Below are 24,481 nucleotides of genomic sequence, written 5' to 3'. Positions count from 1 at the left end.
GACATTCGTGGCTATTTTGTTTTCTTTTTGTTTCATATCTAGAAATGGTAATTAAAGTGTTTAAATGTTAAAGTCTTTTTGGCTTATACTGAGCTGCGTTAACAAATTATGTCCAATGTGTTTATACAACTAGGTTGGCGATAGTATTGTTCACAAAGCCAGAGAGACCCTGGAACGAGCAATTAAACTGGTGAATGATACCAAGAAATGGGGTGCTAGGGTTGTATATGGCGATACTGACAGGTAATGGATTTTGGGTTTTGTTGTTGTCTTTTTCCCTCTTTTCATGTCTTCATTTCAGTGTTTGAAATGGCTTACTGGTGACCCTTTCCAAAAAATAAAGTTCTACTTAAGTGATTGCCAGTTGTTATGCTTTCCTGATCTGTGTTAATACAGGTCCTGATTTATAGATACAATCTTAAGAGACAGAAAGGGTAAGTGTCCTGAGCTCAGACTATAAAGATTCTAGTAGCATTCCTCCAGGCAGCTCTTGGCCAAGTAGATAGTGATCTGTTAAAAAAAAAACAAAAACAAAAACAAAAACAAACCATACACAGGACTCTAGTCTACTTTTTTTAAAAACTGCTTTTAACGTAATTCCTCTTAATAGTGGAAGCTCTCAATTTAATTTTGTATCTTAAAATAATTAAAACTATTTTTGAAGGATAGTGGCCAAAGTTGTGACAGCATTTAACTTTTTATTAGGCTTCAAAATATGTTGACCTTCTTCTAAGAGAAGTGCACATAGAAAAATGTGTATAGAAAAATACAGTTTTCAGTTTGATTCCAAAGTGTGCTGACTTCTGTAAGCCCATTATTCTTGAACTGACAAAAAAAAAATAAGACTTTTTAAATTGTGAATTACTAACACCAGACTGCTTCTGTTCTTGCTGAAAATTTTCAGGGACCAGTTATTTATGTAACATCTTCTTTATATGTCTTATTAAAATTCTTCTTAGAATAAAGATGGCATGCAAATTTTGAAGTCTGAAATTTTTTTTTAATATTAAGGACTTACAACAGTGTGATTATGCTAAAGCACTTGCCTAAGGACCTCTGATCACTTTACAGTGCAACAGAGCAATAGGTGATATTGCTTCTAATCACTAAAAATAGTTTATAAGTAATCTTTAAACAGCATTTAATCTTCTTCAGTTCTTTAAAGTGTACATATACTCAGCATTATCGTATTAATGCTGAATAAACTTTGTTAAATATAGTGTCTATTTCAGTACAAGCAGTGGGGATAGTTTCAAATTATCAAACCCATACTTCTTAATGTTCCTCATTGAAAGCCATTCCTTAGTTTGGCTTTGGGTATTTCACTGTTCAATGAAACTACTTCTGCTGCATGTTCTAGAAAAATAAAAGCTATTAAAATAAAATTCTTTACCTTGTGAAATTCCTTATAAAATATTTTATGAGAAAGTTAAACATTTAAATTATGTATTTTAATTCAGGTTTTGTATATGCCAGTTGTTGACACACAGAATCAGAAAATGTGATTCTGATTGGTCAAGAGATAGTGATCTGTAAACAAACCATATACACAGGAGTCCGGTCAATATAAACTGCTTTTAATGTGAAAAATTCCACTTATATCTTAAAATAATTATTATAAAGGGTAAATTATGTTATGTACCTTTTAAGATCTTTATGAATTGAGAGGCTTTCAGAATGTTAGAAGTGAAAGAAGATTTTGATAGTTTTTTTAGACCAGCAGTTTATATGCTGTTGGATGGAACCTTAGGAAGCCTTAAAATGTGCCTGGGTGATGCTTAAGAAAAATTTTCCTTAAGTAAGAAAATTTCCCAAGATCACCCAACTAGTCAGTAATGAAGCCATAAATTAGTACCTAGTGTTTTGTTTCCTCACTGGTGCTGTCTCTGTATATCAGATTTCACAGGTATTTTATGACTCAAATCAATGAAATTTATGTAGTGTTATTAGAACTTTTGATCATCATTCACTACCTGATTCATTCAACAAATGTTTTCAAAATTTGTATAAGGCCCAAATTTGTTACTGTTAACTGATTCAAATTTTTCAAAATTTGAATCAGTTAACAGTAATATCACCCCAGCAGAGTACAAATAGGTTATTAGAAATGCCAAAAAATTTGTAGTTTTTGGTCCTATAGAATTCGAACCTATCCAATAAAATTTTATTCCTTAGTGATTACTTTTCTATTGTTAAACTTAATTTTGTGTCTGTGAGGAAAGAAGGTTGAGAAAAGTGTTCTAAGTATAATAAGTAATGCATGGTAGAGTGAAAAAAGTTCTCAACTGAAAGAGAAGACATGGATTCTCAGTTTAGCTATATTGCTAGCTGACTGAGTGGCAATTAATAAGTCAATTATCTCCTCTGAGGCTCAGTTGCCTCATCAGAATGCAGGAAATTTGATACGTGATGATGAATGTATCTTCTTCCACTTTCAAGAATTAGGATTCATAAAGAATTTCGGGATCTTGATAACAAAGCAGCAGAAGGATTCAAGGGTACTTTTCTTCTGAAGCAGTTATTCTTTACTGTCCATTTTAAAAGTGTAATAAACACCTTATATTAATTTTATAATAGCTCAATTATTACATATAATAATGGTTCTCCATCATATTTATCCCATCCAGTGGGATATAACCTACTCTCATCAGTGATTGAAGCTCTCTATAATAGTGATTCTTAGGCAGGATAGCAAAGGACTTTTGACAAGACACATACTTTGTGTAGGGAGCTTGAATCAGGATCTTTTGGGAAATTCACCTGAATGTAATTAAGAAAAACCTCCTAGGTGATTCTCATGTCGCCACTCATTGCTTCTGTATCATGAAAATCATTGCTCAAAATGTTTATTTTAACCTCTTAACTCAAAGACAAGTGTTTTTCCTATAATTTTAAAGCTCCCTAGAAGCACATTTTAAAACTTTTTTTTTCCCCCTGTACTGGGATTGAATCAAGGGGCACTTGACTACTGAGCTACATCCACAGGCCTTTAATTATTTATTTGGAGACAGGTTCTCATTAACTCTCTGAGGCTGGCCTGGAACTTCAGATCCTTCTGCCTCAGCATCCCAAGTAGATGGGAATACAAGCATGTGCCACCACAACAAGCTTAAAACATTCTTTCCCTTTTTAGGCTAGTCTTCTTTATTCTTTTAAGAGATGCAAAACTTTCACTGATCATGAGCCCGCTCTCTTGAAACTTGACACAAAATCAAATTGTCGAAAACAGTATAGCCACTAACAAACCCACTAACACTACTGGGTAAAATCTCAAATATAAACCCTTTAATAATAACTTAAAATATATACGTGTATATGAATAAATTATTTTTCTGGAATTTTATTTAAATGGAATTGTATATAGTCTCTCATATCTATCTGTCTCTGTAGAGCAAGCATTCTAATTAGGAGAGAGGAAGGGGAGGAAAATTAGAAAATATAGTAATGAGAGCTACTCTAGAAGTGTGTATATGATGCTGTGGTCATTCAGTCCATCTGGTAAATTGAAGACTGAAATGTGCTTGGACAGCCTAATTTTTTGTGTATGTACAGTTACATATATACTTTTATCACTTTTATTGAGTTGAATTTTAACAAAAAAGTTTACGGTATATAGTTCAGTATAAAAATATATAGACCCAGAATATTTCTATCACCCTAAAAAGTTCTCTCATTTCCCCTTTTGTAATCAGTACCTCACCCTCATTTCACCACCCCATGCAACCACTTATCTCTGTATCATATCTCTGTATCAGAAGCTTTTGTGTTAGACAATATGACTAACACATAGTTTTGCCTGTTCTAGAACCTTATAGAAACATGTGTATGTGTACTTTAATTTTAAAATGTTTGCATTCATCATTGCATCTGAATACTTATTTTTCATAAAAACTGTTTTGCAGTCACATATAAAATTAAGCATACCCTTCACCTATGACCCAGCGATTCCATTTCTTGATATTTATCTAAGAGAAGTAAAAACATAAGTCTGTGCAAAAACTTATATACAAATCTTCATTGGTATTTTATTCATATTAGTCCAAAACTGTCAACAGTTCACATGTCCATCAAAGGTTAAATGGATAACAAATGGTGGTGTATCCACTTGTTTATAATGGAATATAATGTATTAATTTCAGTGTATATAATGGAATACTACTCAACAATAAAATAAGGAACCAGTTACTGTTACTTCAACACCATGAATGAATCTCAAAGTTGTGCTGGATGAAAGAAGCCAAGATATAAGAGAGAATATACCATATTGTTCTGTTTATATGAAATTCTTGAAAAAAGTAGAACTAACATATAATAACAGGAAACATGTCATATTATTCTTGAGGCCAGGTGTAGTGTAAAAAATTATAAAAATATGTAAGGACTGGGATTGTGGCTCAGCGTAGAGCGCTCACCTAGCTCGGGCGCAACCCGGGTTTGATTCTCAGCACCACATAAAATAAAGGCATTGTGTTGTGTCCATATTAAAAAAAAAAAAAAAAAGATTCTCTCTCTCTCTTTCTCTCTCTCTCAGTGTCTCTCTGTCTCTCTCAAAAGGAACTTTTGGGAATGATAAAAATGTTCTATATCTTGATTTTTATGGTACTTATACATATTCTTGTGGTAGTAGAAATTTGCTTGGCTGCTGTAATAAAATATCAAATGTCTTTATTTTATCATAAGCTAATTATACCTCAATAAAGTTGATTTTTAAAATAATGTCCAAAAATGAAATTTTGGAGCTGGGGATGTAAGCTTAATAGTGGAGTGGCTGCCTAATATGCATAAGGACCTAGGTTCAATTCCTAGCACCTCAAAAAAAAAAAACTACTCAAAAGGAAACTTTATAATAATCTAGTAAAATATAAGGCTGTAATGATATAATGATCATCAGATATGCCTAAAAAGAAAATACAAAAATCTTCAAGCATTTCAGAGTATAGCCTAGCTTAAGCTAGTTAGCTGTTCAAGGCCTTTTTTCCTACCTGTTAAAATTAAAATGTTAAAATTAATTCAAATTGAAACAATTTTTATTTTAAGGAACTTAAGCAAATCTGAATAAATTATTCCTTTTTGCAAACTCTGCCAGCTCTAAGACAAGTACTGTCTCCAGCATTAGCGGGGAAATGTTTTTTCTAAAGAAATCATCCAAACGGGACTTAAGTCCAATAGAAAAACATTTATATCAGACATAAGATTAGTTTATGTGGCTAGAAACAAGATTTTTTTTTTAATGCTGTGAAGATTAAACCCAGGTCCTCACACATTTGTTAAGCAAGTGCTTTGCCACTAAGCTACAACCCCAGCCCCAGAAACAGGAATCTTAAAGTCATGCTTTAAGGTATTATCTGTTTCTGATATTTAATGTCTTTCCACCAAAATAAGTGGAGATGAACTTGATAATCTCTCTTGCTTAAATACTACATTTATTGGCTATTATTTCTGTGTTGGTGCTCAAATTACAATATATTATATCTCAGTATATACTGAAATATAAAGTTAGCTGAATTAAATTAGAAAAATATGTATAATTTTGTTTTATGAATTCTTTTAAAATATTTTTTAATCTGTATTACAAATCCTTCCTCTTGATTTATATACATTGTTTATGGAATTGTACATCAGAAATACCTTTCTTGGAATTCATACTATTTTTTAAAAAATATTTTTCAGTATACATTATTTGCCCAGAAATTTCACTTCTGAAAATTTGTTCTAAGAATATAATCACAGGTGTATGAAGTAGTTTTTATATGAAATTTTAGCATAAATAAATAAACAACAACCTGAATTTTCAGTGGTAGGAGTTTGATTAATTGTTGTATAAATACAGTGCTACTATTAAAATAATGTTAAAGAACTAAGTGACATGGAAAATATTCACAATATATCATTAAATGTAAGGAGAAGGTTATCAGACTATATGATCTGTGACAACATATAAGAAAAAAATTTACAGATAAACACAAAATGTTTATAGTCCCTTTTTTCCAAATGGTAGAATTACAGATGGCTGTTTTGTTCTTGGTGCCTTTAGGTTGTAACTACTCTTTGGCGAACATAGATTACAAGATATATGTGTGTCTTTTTAATTGGATAATAATAGAAGGAAATTTCCTGCTATCTCACAAGTAAATTTTCCTTGTCCTTGTGCATATGTGTGTTTTGGTTTTTTGTTTAGCTTTGTTTTGTTTTAATGCATTATTAAGGATTGAACCGAGGGACTCACACATGTACTAGGCAAGCTCTCTTTAACAGTGAACTACCTCCCCAGCCCAAATTTTCCACTGTTTGATTCAGGAACTTCTTAGCAGCTGTGATATCTGAGCTATTTTCTATGGAGCTAAGTTAGAAAGAAATACTTGTATCTTAAAGCTCTGTAACAAGGTACACCATGAAACACCAGGAAAGTATGATAAAACAGGAAAGCTTAGATAGAAATCAATTTAGTAAGAAAGAGTAAAGGGGCAGGGATGTTTTCTTTGGTTTAGACAGTATTAACCAGGAAAGTTATTCTTGATAAAATTTTTGTCACAATGACTTCCTCATTACCTATTACATTTTTAATTTCCTTAGTATGTTTGTGCTACTGAAAGGAGCCACAAAGGAACAGTCTTTTAAGATTGGTCAAGAAATTGCCGAAGCTGTAACTGCTACCAATCCTAAACCAGTGAAACTGAAGTTTGAAAAGGTAAGAGGAATATAATTCTAATAATCACATATAAAATTTACGTATCTTCTAAAGACTTCTGAGTTTTTAATACATTGTGTTGGTTACTATTATTATAAAACAGGGCACCTCAAACTTAATGGTGTAAAATAACCTCACAGATTTTATGACTCAGAAATTCAGAAAAGGTTCAGCACGGTTGGCTTACCTCCACTCCACCATGTATAGGTCCTCTCAGCTGTGAAGAATTAAAGGCTAAATATAACTTAACCAATATCTGAGGATAATCCAGTCAACAGCTAAGGGCTGAAATCATCTGAAGTTTGCCTATCCTCATGTCTGGTTGTTGATGCCAGCTACAGGTAGGGACATGAGCTTAACTAACTTCTCATGACCTTTTCCCAGACCTGCTTGTTCTTCCTGACAGTGTTATGGCTGGGTTCTAGGAGTGAACATCCCAAAGAGAAGTAGACCAAAACTGTTTTGCTTTTTACAACACAGTCTCACAATCACACTATGTCACAAGCCTCTCTAGACGTAAGGAACCCCTTCTATTAATAGGAAGAATGAGGGCTGGGGATGTGGCTCAAGCGGTAGCGCGCTCGCCTGGCATGCGTGCGGCCGGGTTCGATCCTCGGCACCACATACCAACAAAGATGTTGTGTCCGCCGAGAACTAAAAAATAAATATTAAAAAAAATTCTCTCTCTCTCTCTCTCTCTCTCTCTCTCTCTCTCTCTCTCTCTCTCTCTCCTCTCACTCTTTAAAAAAAAAATAGGAAGAATGACAACATCATAAGAAGACCATGTGGTATGGAAGATATTCTCTTTGCAAAATATAGTGTGCCACAGGGACTTTTGATTCTTTTCACTATCCTTTAGATATGTATTTAGTTCTTTCTATATGAAACATATTTAGCCTTAGTATTTTTGTGTCAAATACAAAGAATTATAACATACAACCCTCCACCTTAGAGCCAGTAAATGAGAAAAAAGAATATGTGTGTGTATATATATATATTTTTATAAAGTCTTTTTTGTATATATAATTTGTAATCTTTGTATATACCTTTATAATCTTTATATACATATATATAGGTGTAATCTCTTATCAACTAACAAAATTTTCATAGAAGTAATCAATCTAAGTCATATAAGAACACAAAACTGAGCATTTTGGCACACACCTGTAATCTCTGAGATTTGGGAGGCTGAGATAGGAGAATTGCAAGTTCGAGGCCAACCTCAACAACTTAGTGAAACCTTGTCTCAAATTTTAAAACATAAATTAAAAAAGAACTGGGGATGTGGTTGGGTGATAAGGCACCCCTGAGCTCAATCCCCAGTACTAAAGGAAAATAAAAAGAACACCCACAATAAAGAAAGAATTATGTCTTCCTGATCTTGATCGGAAGACTCTCCATATGGGGATAATGTAGAACTTTGAAAAATGATTAGGACTTGGAGATTTGGTTCAATAGTTCAGTGTTTGCCTAGCATATTATGCAAGGCCTTGGGTTCAATCCCTAGCATCACACACAAATAAAGAAGTTTTGGGGGCTAAGGTTGTGGCTCATAGTCAAGCACTTGCCTAGCATGTGTGAGGCACTCAGTTTGATCCTCAGCACCACATTAAAAATAAAGGTATGTGTCCACCTACAACTAAAAAATATATATATATTTTTTAAAAAGGTTTAGAATTTCAGTAGGCAACATGGGACTGCAATCATTCTATACAGAAGAAAATGACAGGTAGAAAGTTATGGGGTTGAAAAATATAATAAGGAAAATACAGAGTAGCAGGAGTTGAATTTGGAAAAATGAAATAGAGACCAGAATCTTATAAAATATCTTGAATGCCAAACTGTAGTGTTTAAATTTTCTTTAATAGAGGTTATTATCTTAGTCTACTTTTGTTGCCATAACATAATAACCACACACTGAGTAATTTATAAAGAACAGAAATTTGTTTCTCACAGCTCTGAAGGCTGGGATGTTTAAGATCAAGGGACCAGCATCTGGTAATTGGTAAAGGCCTTTTTGCAACATCCTTATATGGTGGAAGGCAGAAGGCCAAAAAAGGGGCAACCTCTGCCTATCAAGCTCATCTGTAAGGGCACCTAATCCCATCATGACAGAAGGAGTCCCCATGATGTGGTTACTTCTCAAAGGACCCACCTCAGAAAACCATCACATTTGCAACATCTTAATTTTGTCCACTGAGGGGACACATTTAAACTACAGCAATTATCAAACAAGAGAATGACATGATCAGAGCTATTTGATTAGGGTTGGCCTCACAGTGGTATATCAGATGGATTGGGAAGAAGAGAATCCCAAAACTGAAATGCCTATAGCCTGAATCAGTGAAACAACAATAGGGAAAATAAAAAGAGGATAATTCAAGAAATACTGAGAAAGAGTATGGGCAATACTTAGAAGTAATTGATTTAGGAGGGCAGATGTGGAAACAGGGAGAAAAGAATCAAAGGTGACTTTGTGAAACCTTGTCTCAAATTTAAAAACATAAATTAAAAAAGAACTGGGGATGTGGTTAGGTGATTAGGCACCCCTGAGCTTAGATGTAGATGGACACAACAATATATATGTCATTTACTTACTATGAAGCAAGAACTGTGCCAAGAGATTCAAAGAAGATTCACATCTTCCCTGAAGAATACACAAATGTTTACCTGAAATAGATCATAGACCTAAATTTAACAACAAAACCACTTAACATTTGTTAAGAATTGTTTATTTCTTCATGTTATATACTGATCTGTAGTTTTATTTTCTTATTTTATCTTTGTCTGGTTTTAGGACAAGAAAAGCCTACCCTCATTAAATGAGTTAAAAGTGTTCCCTCTTCTAGTTTCTAAAAGAAAAAAAGTATAAGATTGATATATAATTATTTCTTCCTTAAATGGTTGATGAAATTCACCAGTGAAGTCATCTGGAAGTCAGAATTTTTATTTGGAGAAAGGTTTTTAATTATAAATTAAACATCTTTAATACATACTACATTAGTCATATTTTCTTCTCATGTCAGTTATCAAGGAATTGACCATTTCTTTTAAGTTGTCAAATATATTGACATGAATTTTTTAATATTTTAATATCTGTAAGATCTTTAATGATGCTTTCTTTTATGATATTGGTAATTTTTTTTTACTGTTCATTCTAGCTAAAGGTTTATTCATCTATTGAACTTTTTGAAGAACTATTTCATCAATTTACACTCTGTTTTTTTCTTCCCTTCTTCCACTTTCTATGGGTTTAGTTTATATTTCTTTTCTTGATAAGTTTTGAAAGATATTTCCCTCTAAAACCTTGCTTTAGCTACAAATTTTAATATCTTTGTTGTCATTATTCATTTGCTTCAGTGATAATGAACTATAAATTATTACTTAGAAATGAGTTAAATTCCAGTTATTAGGAATTTTTTCCAGAAGTCTTTTTGTGATTATTTAATTTAATTATGTTTTAGTCAAAGAACATAAGTCATAATATTTTAAAGCTTTCTATATTCTCACTGATTTTCTTTCAGTTACTAAGAGGGGCTAAAGTCTCCACTATAGTCATGGATTATTTGCCTGTTTGTTCTTTTAGTTCTATCAGTTTTGATGTCATCTATTTCAAGGTTTCTGTATTAGGTGCATGCACATTGAGGATTATGTATCATCTTGATTGATACTTTTATCTTGAAGGAATATTTCTAATATTAATGTAGTTACCATGGCTTTCTTTTGATTAGCGTTAATGTCTTATGTTTAAAGTGGATTTCTTTTTTTTAACTTTTTTTTAAATATTTATTTTTTAGATGTAGATGGACACAACACAATGCCTTTATTTCTATATGGTGCTGAGGATCGAACCCGAGTCTCTCCCGTGTTAGGAGAGTGCTCTACTGCTGAGCCACAATCCCAGCCCTAAAGCAGATTTCTAATAGTTTATAGTAGACTCTTACTGTTTAATTTAGTCTGATCATTTCTGCCTTTTAATTTAATTTGGATAGTTGGATCATTTACAATTAATGTGATTATCGATAAATCTTGGACATTCCACAGTGTATACATACTTAAAATATAAATATATAAAATGATAACTATATAAAATCTTTGTCAATTAAAAAAAGCAGATATGGTGGACATAGTAGTATATACTTGTAGTCCCAGATAATCAGGAGCATCAGTGGAACCCAAGTGTTCAAGACCAGCCTGGTTAATATAGTAAGATCCTGTCTCAAAATTTTGAGAAATATTTAAATATTTTTAAAAGGTGGGGGGAAGGTTGGGTACAAGAGAAAGAACTAAATTCTTTAAAAAAAATAAAACTAGGGCTGGGGTTGTGGCTCATGGGTAGCGTACTTGCCTGGCATGTGTGAGGCACTGGGTTCGATTCTCAGCACCACGTAAAATAAATAAAGAACTTACAACAACTAAAAAAAATTTTTTTTAATTTAAAAAAAACTAAATTCTTAAAAAAAAATAAAAAGGAATACACCACTGATCCTAGAATTCTACTTGAAGGAATTTATCTGACAGGTTAATTCATGCAAGGTAGTTTATTAGAATACTATTTATAATTTCTAAAGATTGAAAACATCCTAAATGGGCTGAGAATGTAGCTCAGTGGTGGAATACCTGTCTAGTATGCACAGCCTTGGGTTCAATTCCCAACACCACCACCCCAAAAGAAAACACATCCTAAATGACTTATAGAAGGTTACTGGGTACATAAATTATGGTAACCCATACAGTAGACTGCTTTGTAACTACAAAAAACAAAATGAGCTTTCTATACTAGGATGGAATGCGCTCCAAAATAAGTAAGCATGATGAAGAATGGTGTATATAGTAAGCTACCATTGTATGGAGAAGAAGAGCATATCTGTATAACATTCGCTCAAACTATCTCTGTAAGGATACACAGGAAACCAATAATAGAATGCCAATAGGAAACTAATCTAGGGAAGAAGTGGAAGCTAAGAGGCTTCTCACTGTATATTCTCATAACTTTTTTTTTTTTAGAGAGAATTTTTAAATATTTATTTTTTAGTTTTTGGTGAACACAACATCTTTATTTTCACTTTTATGTGGTGCTGAGGATCGAACCCAGCACCCCACGCATGCCAGGCGAGCGTGCTACCACTTGAGCCACATTCCCAGCCCTATTCTCATAACTTTTTAAAATTTGTGCCATATGTAGATGTAAATTAATTTTTAAATTGTTGAAAATATGATTGATAACTTTTTTAATATTTATTTTTTAGTTATAGGTGGATCCAATACCTTTATTTTATTTTATGTGGTGCTGAGGATTGAACCCAGTGCCTCACGCATGCTAGGCCAGCATTCTACCACTGAGCCACAATCTCAGCCCCCATAATTTATTACTTTTGATAAAGCAGTATTAATTGAGGTAGGAGCAGAATTGGTAGTGTCAGAAGAGTAGTGAGTGGTAAAGAAGTAAAGATAATTCATTTTGTGTGCTTTCTTATTTAGGTTTTGGTATATGAATTCATTGTATCCCAAGTCATATTTTGAATTTTTTATTAATTATATTTGAGAAGAGAGAACAGAAAGACATAAAAATGAAAGTTAATGATGGGAAAAAATGGTTACTGAGAGACATTTTCTTAATTTCATTATAGGTATATTTGCCCTGTGTTTTACAAACAAAAAAGAGGTATGTAGGTTACATGTATGAAACACTGGATCAAAAGGACCCAGTATTTGATGCAAAAGGAATAGAAACAGTTAGAAGAGATTCTTGCCCTGCTGTTTCTAAGGTAAGTTCTATCTGTGTAAAAAACTAAATGGCTAAAGACTCTGATGAAAATATAAGTATACTTAAGCACACATTGAGGTGAAGGAACTATATCCTACATAACAATATATAACTCTATAGGAGGATATTATGTGAATTTTTAGATTTTCTTTGTAATTGTGTGTGTGTGTCTTCCATATTTTATGTTTTATCAAAATTGTTGAAAAATAAAATGTGAATCGGGTACAGTGGTATTGTGCCTATAGTTTTAGCTACTCAAGAGTCTGAAGTGGGACAATCAATCGTGAGCCCACGAGTTTAAGTCTAGTCTGGGCAACATAGCAAGACCCCATCTCAAAAAGAGAAAAAAAAAAGAAAAAGGCAACACAACATGAACTGGTAAAGAGTTCTTGTCTATAACTTAGACATGATAGTAGGATGTATAGTCATATAATAGCTCCCAAAAGGTAGGGAGTGGGATGAAGAAGAGAAACTACCATAAATTTCATAACTAACACAGTCTATTCCAGTTTAACTGAAATTTCATTTACTTTAGTTATCAATTACAAAATAAGACAATTTAAGACAATAAGACAATTGTCTAAAAATTACCTAAATTTCTCTACTATAATAATTTTCACCATAGTATTTTTTTCTTTACTTAGACTCCTTTAGCAAACCAAAAATAAGTAGCACAGATGGGAATTCCTCCCTCTATACTGATTTAATGAGAACATTAAATGCCATATATAATATTATGTGAATTTGGGATATTACTATACAGTAATTTCTGTAAGAGATGCCATCAGATAACTCTTTCCCTGTCCGCAGAGTTGTACTTAAGCTAAATTAACAAGCTTATTATGTAAATACATATAGTTTCTGGGATTCAGAATAAAATATATAATTTTCACCCAGAATTAACTTAGATTCAATCTACTACATAAATCCATTACATGATGGCCATTTCCTCACAGAAATATTTCCAACAAAGAAAACTCTGTCACAGTTACTTATCAATACTATAAAAAGACAAAAGGCTGTTTTTCTCTTTCCATATTTTTATTGATGCATTATAATTGTACATAATGATGAGATTTTTTGTTGTATATTTGTACATGAACATAATATAACAATATAATTGGGCCAGTATCCCCCTCACCATGTTCCCCCTCCCTCCTCAGACCTTTTACACTCTGGTCCATCTCCTACTGATTGATCTCCCACTGATTTTCAAGAGATCCAAACGCTTTTCATTTTTCCTCTCTAGTTCCCACATATGCGAGAGAACATATCACCCTTGACCTTTTGAGTTTGGCTTATTTTGCTTAACATAATAACCTTAAGTTCTGTTAGTTTTCCTGAAAATGACACAATTTCATTTTTCTGTATGGCTGCATACAGTTCCATTGTGTGTGTGTGTGTGTGTGTGTGTGAGAGAGAGAGAGAGAGAGAGAGAGAGAGAGAGAGAGAGAGAGAGATTTACTTTATTTGTTTATCCATTGATTTGACATCTAGGCTGGTTCCATAGTTTGGCCATTGTGAATTTTGCAGCTGTGAGCATGAGTATGCATGTATCACTGTAGTATGATGACTTTATAATTTTTCAAGATGTATACCAAAGAGTGGTATAGCTGGGTCATACAGTGGCTGTATGCTTAGTCTTTTGAGAAACCTCCATTTTGATTTCCATAGTGGTTGTACTAATGTACATTTCCACAAATAGTGTAAAAGTGTTTCTTTTTCTCCACATCTTCTCCAGCATTTATTATTGTTTGTATTCTTTGTGACTGCCATTCTGACTGGTGTGAGATAAAATCCTTAATTGCTAAAGATGTTGAAGATTTTTTCATGTATTTATTGGCCATTTGTGTTTCTGTTTTTGAGAAGTGTCTGATTAATTCATTTGCCCATTTATTAATTGAGTTAGTTGGTTTTCGATGTAAATTCTGTGAGTTCTTTATATATTTTAAATATTAATCCTCTATCAGAAGAGTAGCCTAACAAAGATTTTCTACTATTATGTGGGTTTTCTTTTCCCATTCCTAATTGATTCCTTTGCTCAGCATGGAAGCATTTTAATTTGATGCCATCTCATTTATTAACTCTTCGCATTTTTTTCCTGAGCTTTAGGGCTCCTATTGAGAAAGTTGTTGCCTGTGCCTCTATGCTGGAGTGTTAAATCCTCCATTTTCTTCTAGGACTTGCATAGTTTCTGTTCTAATTCCTAGGTGTTTGATCCATTTTGAGTTGATTTTTGTGCAGGGTGAGAGAGAAGGGTCTAGTCTCATTTTTCTGCATTTGAATAACCAGTTTTCCCATCACCGTTTGTTTAAAAGGCTGTCTTTTCTCCAGTTTATGTTTTTAGCACCTTTATCAAGGATCAGATTACTGTACATGTGTAATTTTCTGTGTATCTTTTATTATGCACCATTCGTCTATGTATGTTTTTATGCCAGTACCATGCAGTTTTTGTTACTATAGCTTTGTAGTATAATTTGAAGTCAGGTATTGTGATGCCTCCAGCATTGCTTCTTTGGCTTGGAATTGCTTTGGCTATTTTAGCTATATTGCTTGTATTCCTATAAATGAATTTCAGGACTGTGTTTTCTAATTCTTTGAAGAATGTCATTTGTATTTTGATGGGGATTGCATTGAATCTGTGAATTGCTTTTGGTAGTATGGCATTTAATTCTGTTTATCCATGAACATAGGAGGTCTTGCATCTTCTGGGGTCTTTTTAAATTTCTTTCTTCAATGTCCTATGATTTTCATGGTAGAGGTCTTTCACCTTCTAGGTTTACTCTTAGGTTTGTTTGTTTTTCTTTTTTGTGGGTTTTTTTTTTTTTTGAGGCTATTGTGAATGGAATTGTTCTTCTGATTTCTTTCTCTGCAGATTTATCATTGGTATATATGCATGTTGAATGTTGATTTTGAAACCTGCTAGTTTGTTAAAGTAGTAACCTGCTTCTATTAGCTCTAGAAGTCTTCTGGTGGAGTTTTTGATCTTCTAGGTAAAGATCATATAATCTGCCAACGGTGATATTTTTGCTTCTTCCTTTTTAATTTTTATCCCTTTCATTTCTTTCTCTTACTTAATAGCTCTGGCTAGAATTCTAGTACTATATTACACAGGAATGGTGAGAGTGGATTTTAAAGAAAATTTTTTCGATTTTTTTAAAGAAAATGTTTTCAGTTTTTCCCTACTTACTACAGGGTTGGCTTTGGGTTTTTCACATATGACTTTTATCATGTTGAGATTGGTTCCTTCTATCCCTAGTTTCTTCAGTGTTTTTATCACTGAGTTTGGTCAAAGGCCTTCTCTGCATCTAGGTGAGATGACTAAGTGATTTTGTCCTTCTATCCCTAGTTTCTTCAGTGTTTTTATCACTGAGTTTGGTCAAAGGCCTTCTCTGCATCTATTGAGATGACTAAGTGATTTTGTCCTTAATTCTATTTATGTTTTGTGTGTATTACGTTTATTGCTTTGTGTGTATTAAACCTTCTTTACATCTCTGGAATAAAACCTACTTTTACAATCTTCTTAATATGTGGTTAAATACAACTTGTGAATATCTTACTAAGTATTTATACATCTAAGTTCATCAGGGATATTGGTCTGTAATTTCCCTTCCTTGACATTTCCTTATCTGGTTTTGGTACAAAGGTGATGCTGGCTTCATATTATTGATTTGGAAGTGTTCCATCCCTTTTTATTTCATGGAATCATTCAAGGAGTATTGGCATTAGTTGTTCCCTAAAGGTCTGGTAGAATACAGCTGAGTATCCATCTGGTCCTGGTTCTTTCTTGGAAGGTTTTTTATTACTGCTTCTACCTCATTGCAGTTATTGATCCGCTTAGGTTTTCTATGTCCTCTTGATTCAGTTTGGCAGATTATGCCTAGAAATGTATTCATTTCCTCAAGGTTTTCCAAATTTATTGGAATATAAGTTTTCTAAATAGTCCCTATGATCTGCTGGATTTCTGTAATATCTGTGATGATTTCTCCATTTTCATCTCACGTTCATTACTTGTTGCATAAAGGAAATGACTATTAATTTTATTAAATTGTTCTATTTATTTCTTTTGGTTAGTTTGGCTAAGCACTTGTCTTTTCAAAGAACCAGCTCTTTGTATCATCCATCCTTTATATTGTTTTTATTCTCAATTTCATTGATTTCAGCTCTGATCTTAATTTTTCCTTCTTTCATCTGGTTTTGGAATTAGTTGTTCTTTTCAAGGACTTTGAGATGTATCAGTAGGTTGTTTATTTGGGATCTTTCTGATTTTTTTATGTAAGCACTCATAGCTATAAGCTTCCCTCCTAGAACAGCCTTCATAATGTCCCAGAAGTTTTTGTGTGTTGTATCACTATTCTCATTTGAGAGGAATTATTTAATTCCTCTCCTGATTTCTTCTATCACCCATTCATTATTCAAAAGTATATTGTTCATTCTCCCTGTGTTTATATAGTTTCTGTAGGGTTTTGTGTCATGTTGATTTCTAAATTCATTCCATTATGATTTGATAAGATGTAACGAATCATATTTTTTTGTATTGCTTTGTGGAGTATTTAAATAAGTTCAATAGTGCCAATTTAGCAGTTATAAATTGTTTTAGTTTCTACTTATCTTAGAAGGTTTTGTTTCCTTTTTTATTTTGAAGTAGAGCTTTGCTGGAAATAGCAGTCATGGTTGACAACTGTTTTCTTTCGGGACTTGAAACATCATTCTAAGCCCTTCTGGCATTTAGAGTTTGTACTGAGAAATCAGAAATGATTCTGAATGACTTACCTTTAAATATGACCTTTAGGTCATATTTTCTCTTTAGGCTTTTAAAATTCTATCCTTGCTTTGTATTAATGCATTTTAATTATAGTGTGTCATGGAGAAGGTCTTTCTTGATTTTATCTATTTGGGGTTCTGCATACCTCCTGTGTATGTATGTCCATGTCATTCTCAAGGTTTGGAAATTTTTCTGTTATTATTTGCCTGAAGACGTTATCCATTCCATTTACCTGCATCTCACAACCCTCCTCAGTTCCAGTGATTCTTAAATTTGGTCTCTGAATGTTGTCCAGGGTTCTTGGATACATACTTCTTTCCTTAATGCTGTCTGAAAGTTCAAGGATGGCCACTTTGACTTCTAGCTCTGAGATTCTGTCTTCAGCTTGGTCTACTGAGACTTTCACCTGAACATTTTATTTGATTTACTGTGTATTTCAATTTCAAGGTTTCTGTTTGTGACTTTTTGAATATTTCTATATCCTTCTTGAATTTCTCATGCATAATCCCGTACTTACTTCCTCAGTTCACTCAGTTATTTTTCTGTGTTCTCTTGGAATTCATTGATTATTTTTAGTTATTCTTTTTTTCTGGATTTTTTATCTGACACTTCATCCACTTCAATATTTGGGATGTCAGTTGCTGGTTAACTGTGAACTTTAGGAGATGCCTTGTTACCTTGTTTTTTCATATATCTGTGTCCCTATGTTGGGTTTTTTGCATATGTTGGAATAGATTTCTCTTCTGCCCTTATGTGCCTATGTAGAGTACAACCTTCAATTGCCAAAATGTTCTAGAGTGATCTTGATTAAGACCCCTTCATAATTATTTGGTATCCACAGAAAAGGCTGATTCTTAATTGACTGCTTGGTGATATTTAAATTTATTTTTGTCCTATCTGTAAGAAATAAAAATTTATATATAAGATCATGTTCAGTTTCTTATACCTAGAGTTCTCTATTTAAGAAAAATTTAAATCCTCATCACATAGCCAGTTTTTCTTCTGGATATCATTCCAACATGATTTTTCTCAAACTATATTATATTCTGTTTTTAGAAATAGCAAGCTATAGAAAGTTTCCAAAATATTTTCTAATTTCTGATAATTTTGATTATCCAATCACTGTGAAGTTATTTAAGTAGATCAGCAGTTATCCCAGTAGTTTTATAATGAAATTATAACAGCAGTGATGAAGATTCTGGGGGATATTGTATATTCACATGCATATCTCTTTTATTTTAAGATACTCGAGCGTTCCCTGAAGCTGCTATTTGAAACAAGAGATATAAGTCTAATTAAACAGTATGTTCAGCGACAATGTATAAAGCTTCTGGAAGGAAAGGCCAGCATACAAGATTTTATCTTTGCCAAGGAATACAGAGGAAGTTTTTCTTATAAACCTGGAGCTTGTGTGCCAGCCCTTGAACTTACAAGGTAATGATGGACACAGTATCACAGCCCCTGGTACTAGCCAGTATATTCCTGGAGGGAGTTGTCACAGGCTTAGAGTAAATGAATAGACATCTAATCTACAGGCATAGGCACAGACAGTTGTTTCTCCACCTTACTGCATGAAGCCTCACCTATGCTCCCTTACATTTTGTAATATCCGAAGAACTTTTCTTCTGGGCTTTCCTTAGGAAACTAAATGCAGTAAATTGTGATCCAATATATTTGTTTTTCCCATGTGAAAATCACTAAGCAGTCCTTAATATTGATCTATCAAAGCATTTATATAGAATTATTCTGGAATCAAATTGTTTAGCTAAATTTTCTCTTAATTTTTCATTGTTAGGTTTATGATAGTTTATTCTTAGAATCATATTATTTTCCAGGTAGCAATGATGTACAAAATAAGCCCCTTTATACATCCACAGCAAAGTTCTCAAAGAAGTAGTAACTCATAATTTAAAAGTACATCTTGTAGATTTCTCTTGGTTTCGTTGCTTCATTCTAACTTAATGTGCTAGACAGATACCTTATATGACAGTCTTTGAGTGTGTATTTTATTTGAATTTGAATAGAAAAATGCTCACTTATGACCGGCGCTCTGAGCCTCGAGTTGGGGAGCGAGTGCCATATGTCATTATTTATGGGACCCCTGGAGTACCACTTATCCAACTGGTAAGGCGCCCAGCAGAAGTCCTACAGGATCCAACTCTCAGACTGAATGCCATTTACTATATCACCAAGCAAATCCTTCCACCCCTGGCAAGAATCTTCTCACTTATTGGTATTGATGTCTTCAGCTGGTATCATGAATTACCAAGAGTAAGTTTACTAAATAGTATGTGTTATAACTACTTTGCTTCACATTTTCAGTAGAGCTAAAGATTTTATTTATGTGCTTTAAGAGGCAAAGCAGATCCTAACCTGGTAAAGATGCCATACCTTTCTGGTTTCCGAAAAGAAAAATTTTTTAAATTCTCATTAAATACATTCCTAACTTCTATCAGGTTGCCCAAATTACAGAAGTATCAAAAATTATTTCTCAAGAATTTCAGTGGTAATCATTTAATCACAAAATAATGCAGAGCAAACCAACTAATAATAAAAAACAAAAATTAATTCAAAATAGATATTAAAAGATGTATAGGATATAGTATCTAGACATAGTCCTGAATAATCCAGAAGAAAGAAATGTTAAAATAGCATTACACTAAAGTAAAATATGTAGAGTGGAATCTCAGCACAAGGAGCTTTGCTTCATTCTTCTGACTTAGTTAACTCAATAGAAACATGAAGGAGTGATATGTGAGTCTGTAAGAATCTAGGACACATTTTCCTGGACAGTAGTATTTTTTTATCTGTTGGTAAGAATTCACTTCAGATCTACTTGATCATTTGCTATCATCTCAGACTATGGAAGGCAGATAGTATTTAGGCAAACTGATGAGAAAAAGTTGATATTTAAGTTATATTTACTTCTTAGTAAGCACTTTTAAAGGAAAGGGAAAGTATAACTTAGGAAACTGAGTTTGAATCTGTGTTTCTGAGAGTTTGTGCTGACTTACATCTATAATGCTACACCCCTGGCCCTGAGCCAGGAAACTGATTTGTTGTTGTTGTTACAGTTTTTCATTTTATCACCAGCAAGAATGTGAAATCAATAGCATATGTAAGAATCTAATCTGATAATTTATGCAAAGTAATTTATAAGATGCCAGGAAAATATGCGAAGGGTATGATATTATTTTATTGTAAACAGACCTCGGAAACCAGTATTAACTTTAAATGAAGAATTCTTAGGTGACTTGTGTTTTATTAAATTTGAAACGCTCCACGTTTACTTTTGCTTCAGCTTTGGACCCTACTGCCCAACACGTTGTTTTACTCTTCCATTTTGTTTGTTTCCGTGTGCAGCATGAAACAAATCCACTCTCAATTTGGATCTTTTCCATTGTCCTCTATGATCTCCAGTGCCCTGTATAATTATAATCTTGTACATTTGTGTATATCACCAAAAAAACTGAGTGGCTGGAGACTAATTTTTTTCCCCAGTGGAAAAAACAATGTATTTGATATGAAGATGTAAGCTCTACTGGGTGCAGTGGCACACGCCTATAAACCCAGTGGCTCAGGAGGCTGAGGCAGGAATATCTCAAGTTCAAATTCAGCAACTCAGCGAGGACTTAAACAACTTAGTGAGACCCTGTCTCAAAGTAAAGTATAAAAAGGGGTTGGGGGTGTGGCTCAGTGGTTAAAACCCCTTGAGTTCAATCCCTGGTATCAAAAAAGGAAAAAAAGATGTAAGCTCCATGACAGTGTGGGTTTGTTAATTTCTCTTACCCCAGTGTCCAGGATAGCACCTGGCATATGGTAGCTACTCAGCATTTGTTGAATGAATAAGTGAATAAAATAATGCCTGAGTATATCTGTAATTAGCATGAGAATAGCAGGTCTGCTGTGAAGCTGGCTCAGACTTATTTCTGAACTGATGATATTGTAGATCCAGAAAGCCACCACCTCTTCTAGAAGTGAACCTGAAGGGCGGAAAGGCACTATTTCACAATATTTCACTACTTTACATTGTCCTGTGTGTGATGACCTGACTCAGCACGGCATCTGTAGTAAATGTCGGAGCCAACCTCAGCACGTTGCCGTCATCCTCAACCAAGAAATCCGAGAGCTGGAACGCCAACAGGAGCAACTTGTAAAGGTATGGCCTTATTCACTGGACACAGAATTCCAAGCAATCTGATTCTTCTGGGAAATACCATCAACTCTTGAATTATAGTATGAGATATGAAACTGGAATAAAAAGTAAATGATATACTTCTCAATCTAGTTCATATCACTAAACTAAACTATTAAAAATGAATTAGTTTGTTGGGCTGGGGTTCTGGCTCAGTGGCAGAACACTTGCCTAGCATGTGTGACGCACTGGGTTTAGTTCTGAGCACTACATGTAAATAAATAAAATAAAGGTCCATTGACAACTAAAAAAAATATTTTAAAAGAATGATTTAGTTTGTTTTATAATTTATTTTTGTTCTTGATGGAATAGTGTATTGTGCTTATTAAAGCCTAGAACTACAATGGCCATCTACCCAGTTTCTTTCATAATAGTATTAAAGCAATAATAAGAAAAGTTTCAGTTACTCTATCAACACTTGCCTTTCTTATAATAATCCAGTAATCTTAGAAAATTGTTAATAAACTTGGAAAGTTTATAATTCGGAGAGTCCAGACAGAACATTTATATTAAAATAAATAATTAACATAACTGAGTTTTTCATGCCAGAGATTGTTCTAAGCACTCTTCTAGATGAATAAAACTGACACAGAGAGGTTGAGTAATTTGCATGTTACACTGCTGAGTGATTCAACTGGGATTAAGCCACCAAATGCAAAGATGAGAATTAATAAAATTTCAAATTTGGGGATTCTAACAGAAATAAACAAAAAATATCTCTTGAAAATAAAATCCAAACAAAACTTGTTTCTGTGTTTCTCTTTCCCCTCACCTCTCCACATTGCCCCCTCTCTGGGTAAAATTAAAAGTCTTTAGCTTTATTTATAAGTCTTCCTCCATTCTGACCTTTCCTGCTACTTCTGTCACCAGTTCTTGTCATTTTCCCTGTCATACTCTACCCTCTACCTCTTTTATACTGAACTTTTTTTAGATTGATGATATATCTTAATCTCTTCCACCTTCTGGCCTTTAAACACCCTTTTCCCTCTGCCAGGAATGTTTTTCTTATCCCCTGCTAATCATCAGAGAGGAATCAGTTTAAACACCTAGACCAGATGAAGCCTTCCCTACAGTAGGTTCTTTCCATAACCTCCTCTGCTTTACTGTAATTATGTATGTGTCTGTCTTCAGTAACAGCAAATGAGTCAGTGGGGACAGAAGCCCTGCCTTCTCTCACTGTTGAACTAGCTGTGCCACTGTGAGATTCCAGCCCCTGGTGGTGGTCTGAAAATAATTATAGAACAAATAAACAATTTTCTGCTTAATGCCTAATTAAAGAAGCAATATATCACTGCAGTTATTACCAAACAACTTTCAACCATTTTGTACTAGTTTTTGTGATTCTAGTCAATACAATTACTGAAGCCACTAGGTACTCCTAGCTTCTGTTTATTTTGTAGGCTGCTGTCCTATAGCAGCAACCCACTCAGAAAATTCCCTTGTTGGATCCTAGCGTGATGCACTAACAGAGCAGGAACTTCAGACCTCTACAGAGGTCACACTCTTGAGTGTTCTCTTCCTGGACCTTTTTATCTTCTGCCCTCAGAGACAATCACCGAACAATTACCTTTCACTATTAGTTCTTGTTTCTTATAAAAATACAGTTTAAAGAAATGATGCTGTCATCTTTCACACTATATTAAAACTTTAGGTTTTTTTAAAAACAGTAGTTTCACACATTAATATGTAGAAATTTTCATAAATCAGAAATTATGGAATATGTAATAAGAAACAGAAACATTAACAATAGATTTTGATAACATCTTTTTCAGTTCAAGACCAACCAAGTGATCACAAATAAACAAAACTATGGAAGATCTAAACAACAACATAGGCAATCCTTATGATTATATGTGGAACTCTGTAACTCAAAATTATACAGCACTTTTATAGAATATTTTTAAGTTGACTATATCTTAGTCTGTAAGGAAAGACTAAACAAGGGGTTGGGGGGCAGGAAAGGGAAAAGAGAGGTACATCTCAATTAAAAATTTTTTAAAGACTAAATAAACTTCAAAAAGTTGAAATATTAGAACTGGCATTTTTTATGGAGCTGGGGATATAACTCAGTTGGTAGAGTGCTTGCCTTACATACACAAGACCCTGGGTTCAATCCCCAGCACCATAAAAAGGGGAAAAAAAAGAAAGAAAGAAATGGCATTTTTATCAACGCAATGCTATAAAACTAGCAATTAATTATAAACTCAGAAATCAAAATGATTTCTCCACTTGAAAACTTTAACACTTCCTGTTAAACACTAGTTTTGTGATTCTAGTCAGTACAATTACTGAAGTCACTGGGTATATAATGAAAACATACCTATCAGATTCTAGATAGCCATAGTAGATCTCAGAAAAATTACCACCTTGAAACATTTTTAATAATAGTCATGAAAATAAATGCATTAAGCTTCTAAAGATTTTGAGGGGGAAAATAAGGCCAAAGGATAATAGAAAGAATGAATCGATAAAAATTAAAGGAAATATTTTTTTAAATGTGTGCCTTCTTCTGAGCTAAAACATAAATGTCCAGGTTGTGTTATTTAAAGTTTTAAGTAAGTATAAGCCTGAATCAAGCTATAATGCTCAGGATTTAAATCAACCAGTAAAGGGTCTTGAAACTAAGTTAAATTTAGTAGAGTAATTCTATCCTGGATTATTTATCAGACAAACACAGAAAGTTCTTAAATATTTATCAGTTTATGCCGGCACCTTAGTGTAGCCATAGTACATACAACTATAGTATAGAAATTCTATATGAGGGAATAGACTTGAGTTTTTTGGCAGAGATCTAATACAGTGAAAGGCTTCCTAGAAGAATAGCCTACTCAGTCTCCATAGAGCATACTAAAACATGTTTCTAAGAAGTTGGTTTATATCAATAACAACTTAATATCACATACACCAACCAGCATATTCAGAAAAATGTGCTCATCAGTTGACTAGAAAATAATGGGTCAAGAAACAAAAATTCATTGCTCTGTGAGCCATCTCTAATTAGAACCCCTTTAATAAATATCAGAGAATTCATTATAGCATATTTAATTTTTCTCTCCTAAAACACAT

The 24,481-nt window shown here is 33.3% G+C and overlaps 1 protein-coding gene across 3 annotated transcripts in view; it reads left to right on the top strand.

Annotated features, from left to right (window-relative positions):
- REV3L (REV3 like, DNA directed polymerase zeta catalytic subunit) overlaps positions 1-24,481 on the top strand; it is a 177,894-nt gene that overhangs the window by 146,544 nt on the left and 6,869 nt on the right. For all 3 annotated transcript variants that reach the window (XM_081293750.1, XM_081293751.1, XM_081293752.1), the window contains 6 exons: positions 134-243; positions 6,574-6,688; positions 12,319-12,456; positions 18,464-18,654; positions 19,245-19,491; positions 21,170-21,379. In XM_081293750.1, the coding sequence (XP_081149876.1) occupies positions 134-243; positions 6,574-6,688; positions 12,319-12,456; positions 18,464-18,654; positions 19,245-19,491; positions 21,170-21,379 (1,011 nt within the window). The remainder of the gene's footprint in view (positions 1-133; positions 244-6,573; positions 6,689-12,318; positions 12,457-18,463; positions 18,655-19,244; positions 19,492-21,169; positions 21,380-24,481) is intronic.

Source organism: Spermophilus citellus (assembly GCF_964194105.1).
Source record: "Spermophilus citellus genome assembly, chromosome: 5".
Classification (NCBI taxonomy): domain Eukaryota; kingdom Metazoa; phylum Chordata; class Mammalia; order Rodentia; family Sciuridae; genus Spermophilus; species Spermophilus citellus.
This window is presented reverse-complemented; position numbering and strand designations above follow the sequence as displayed.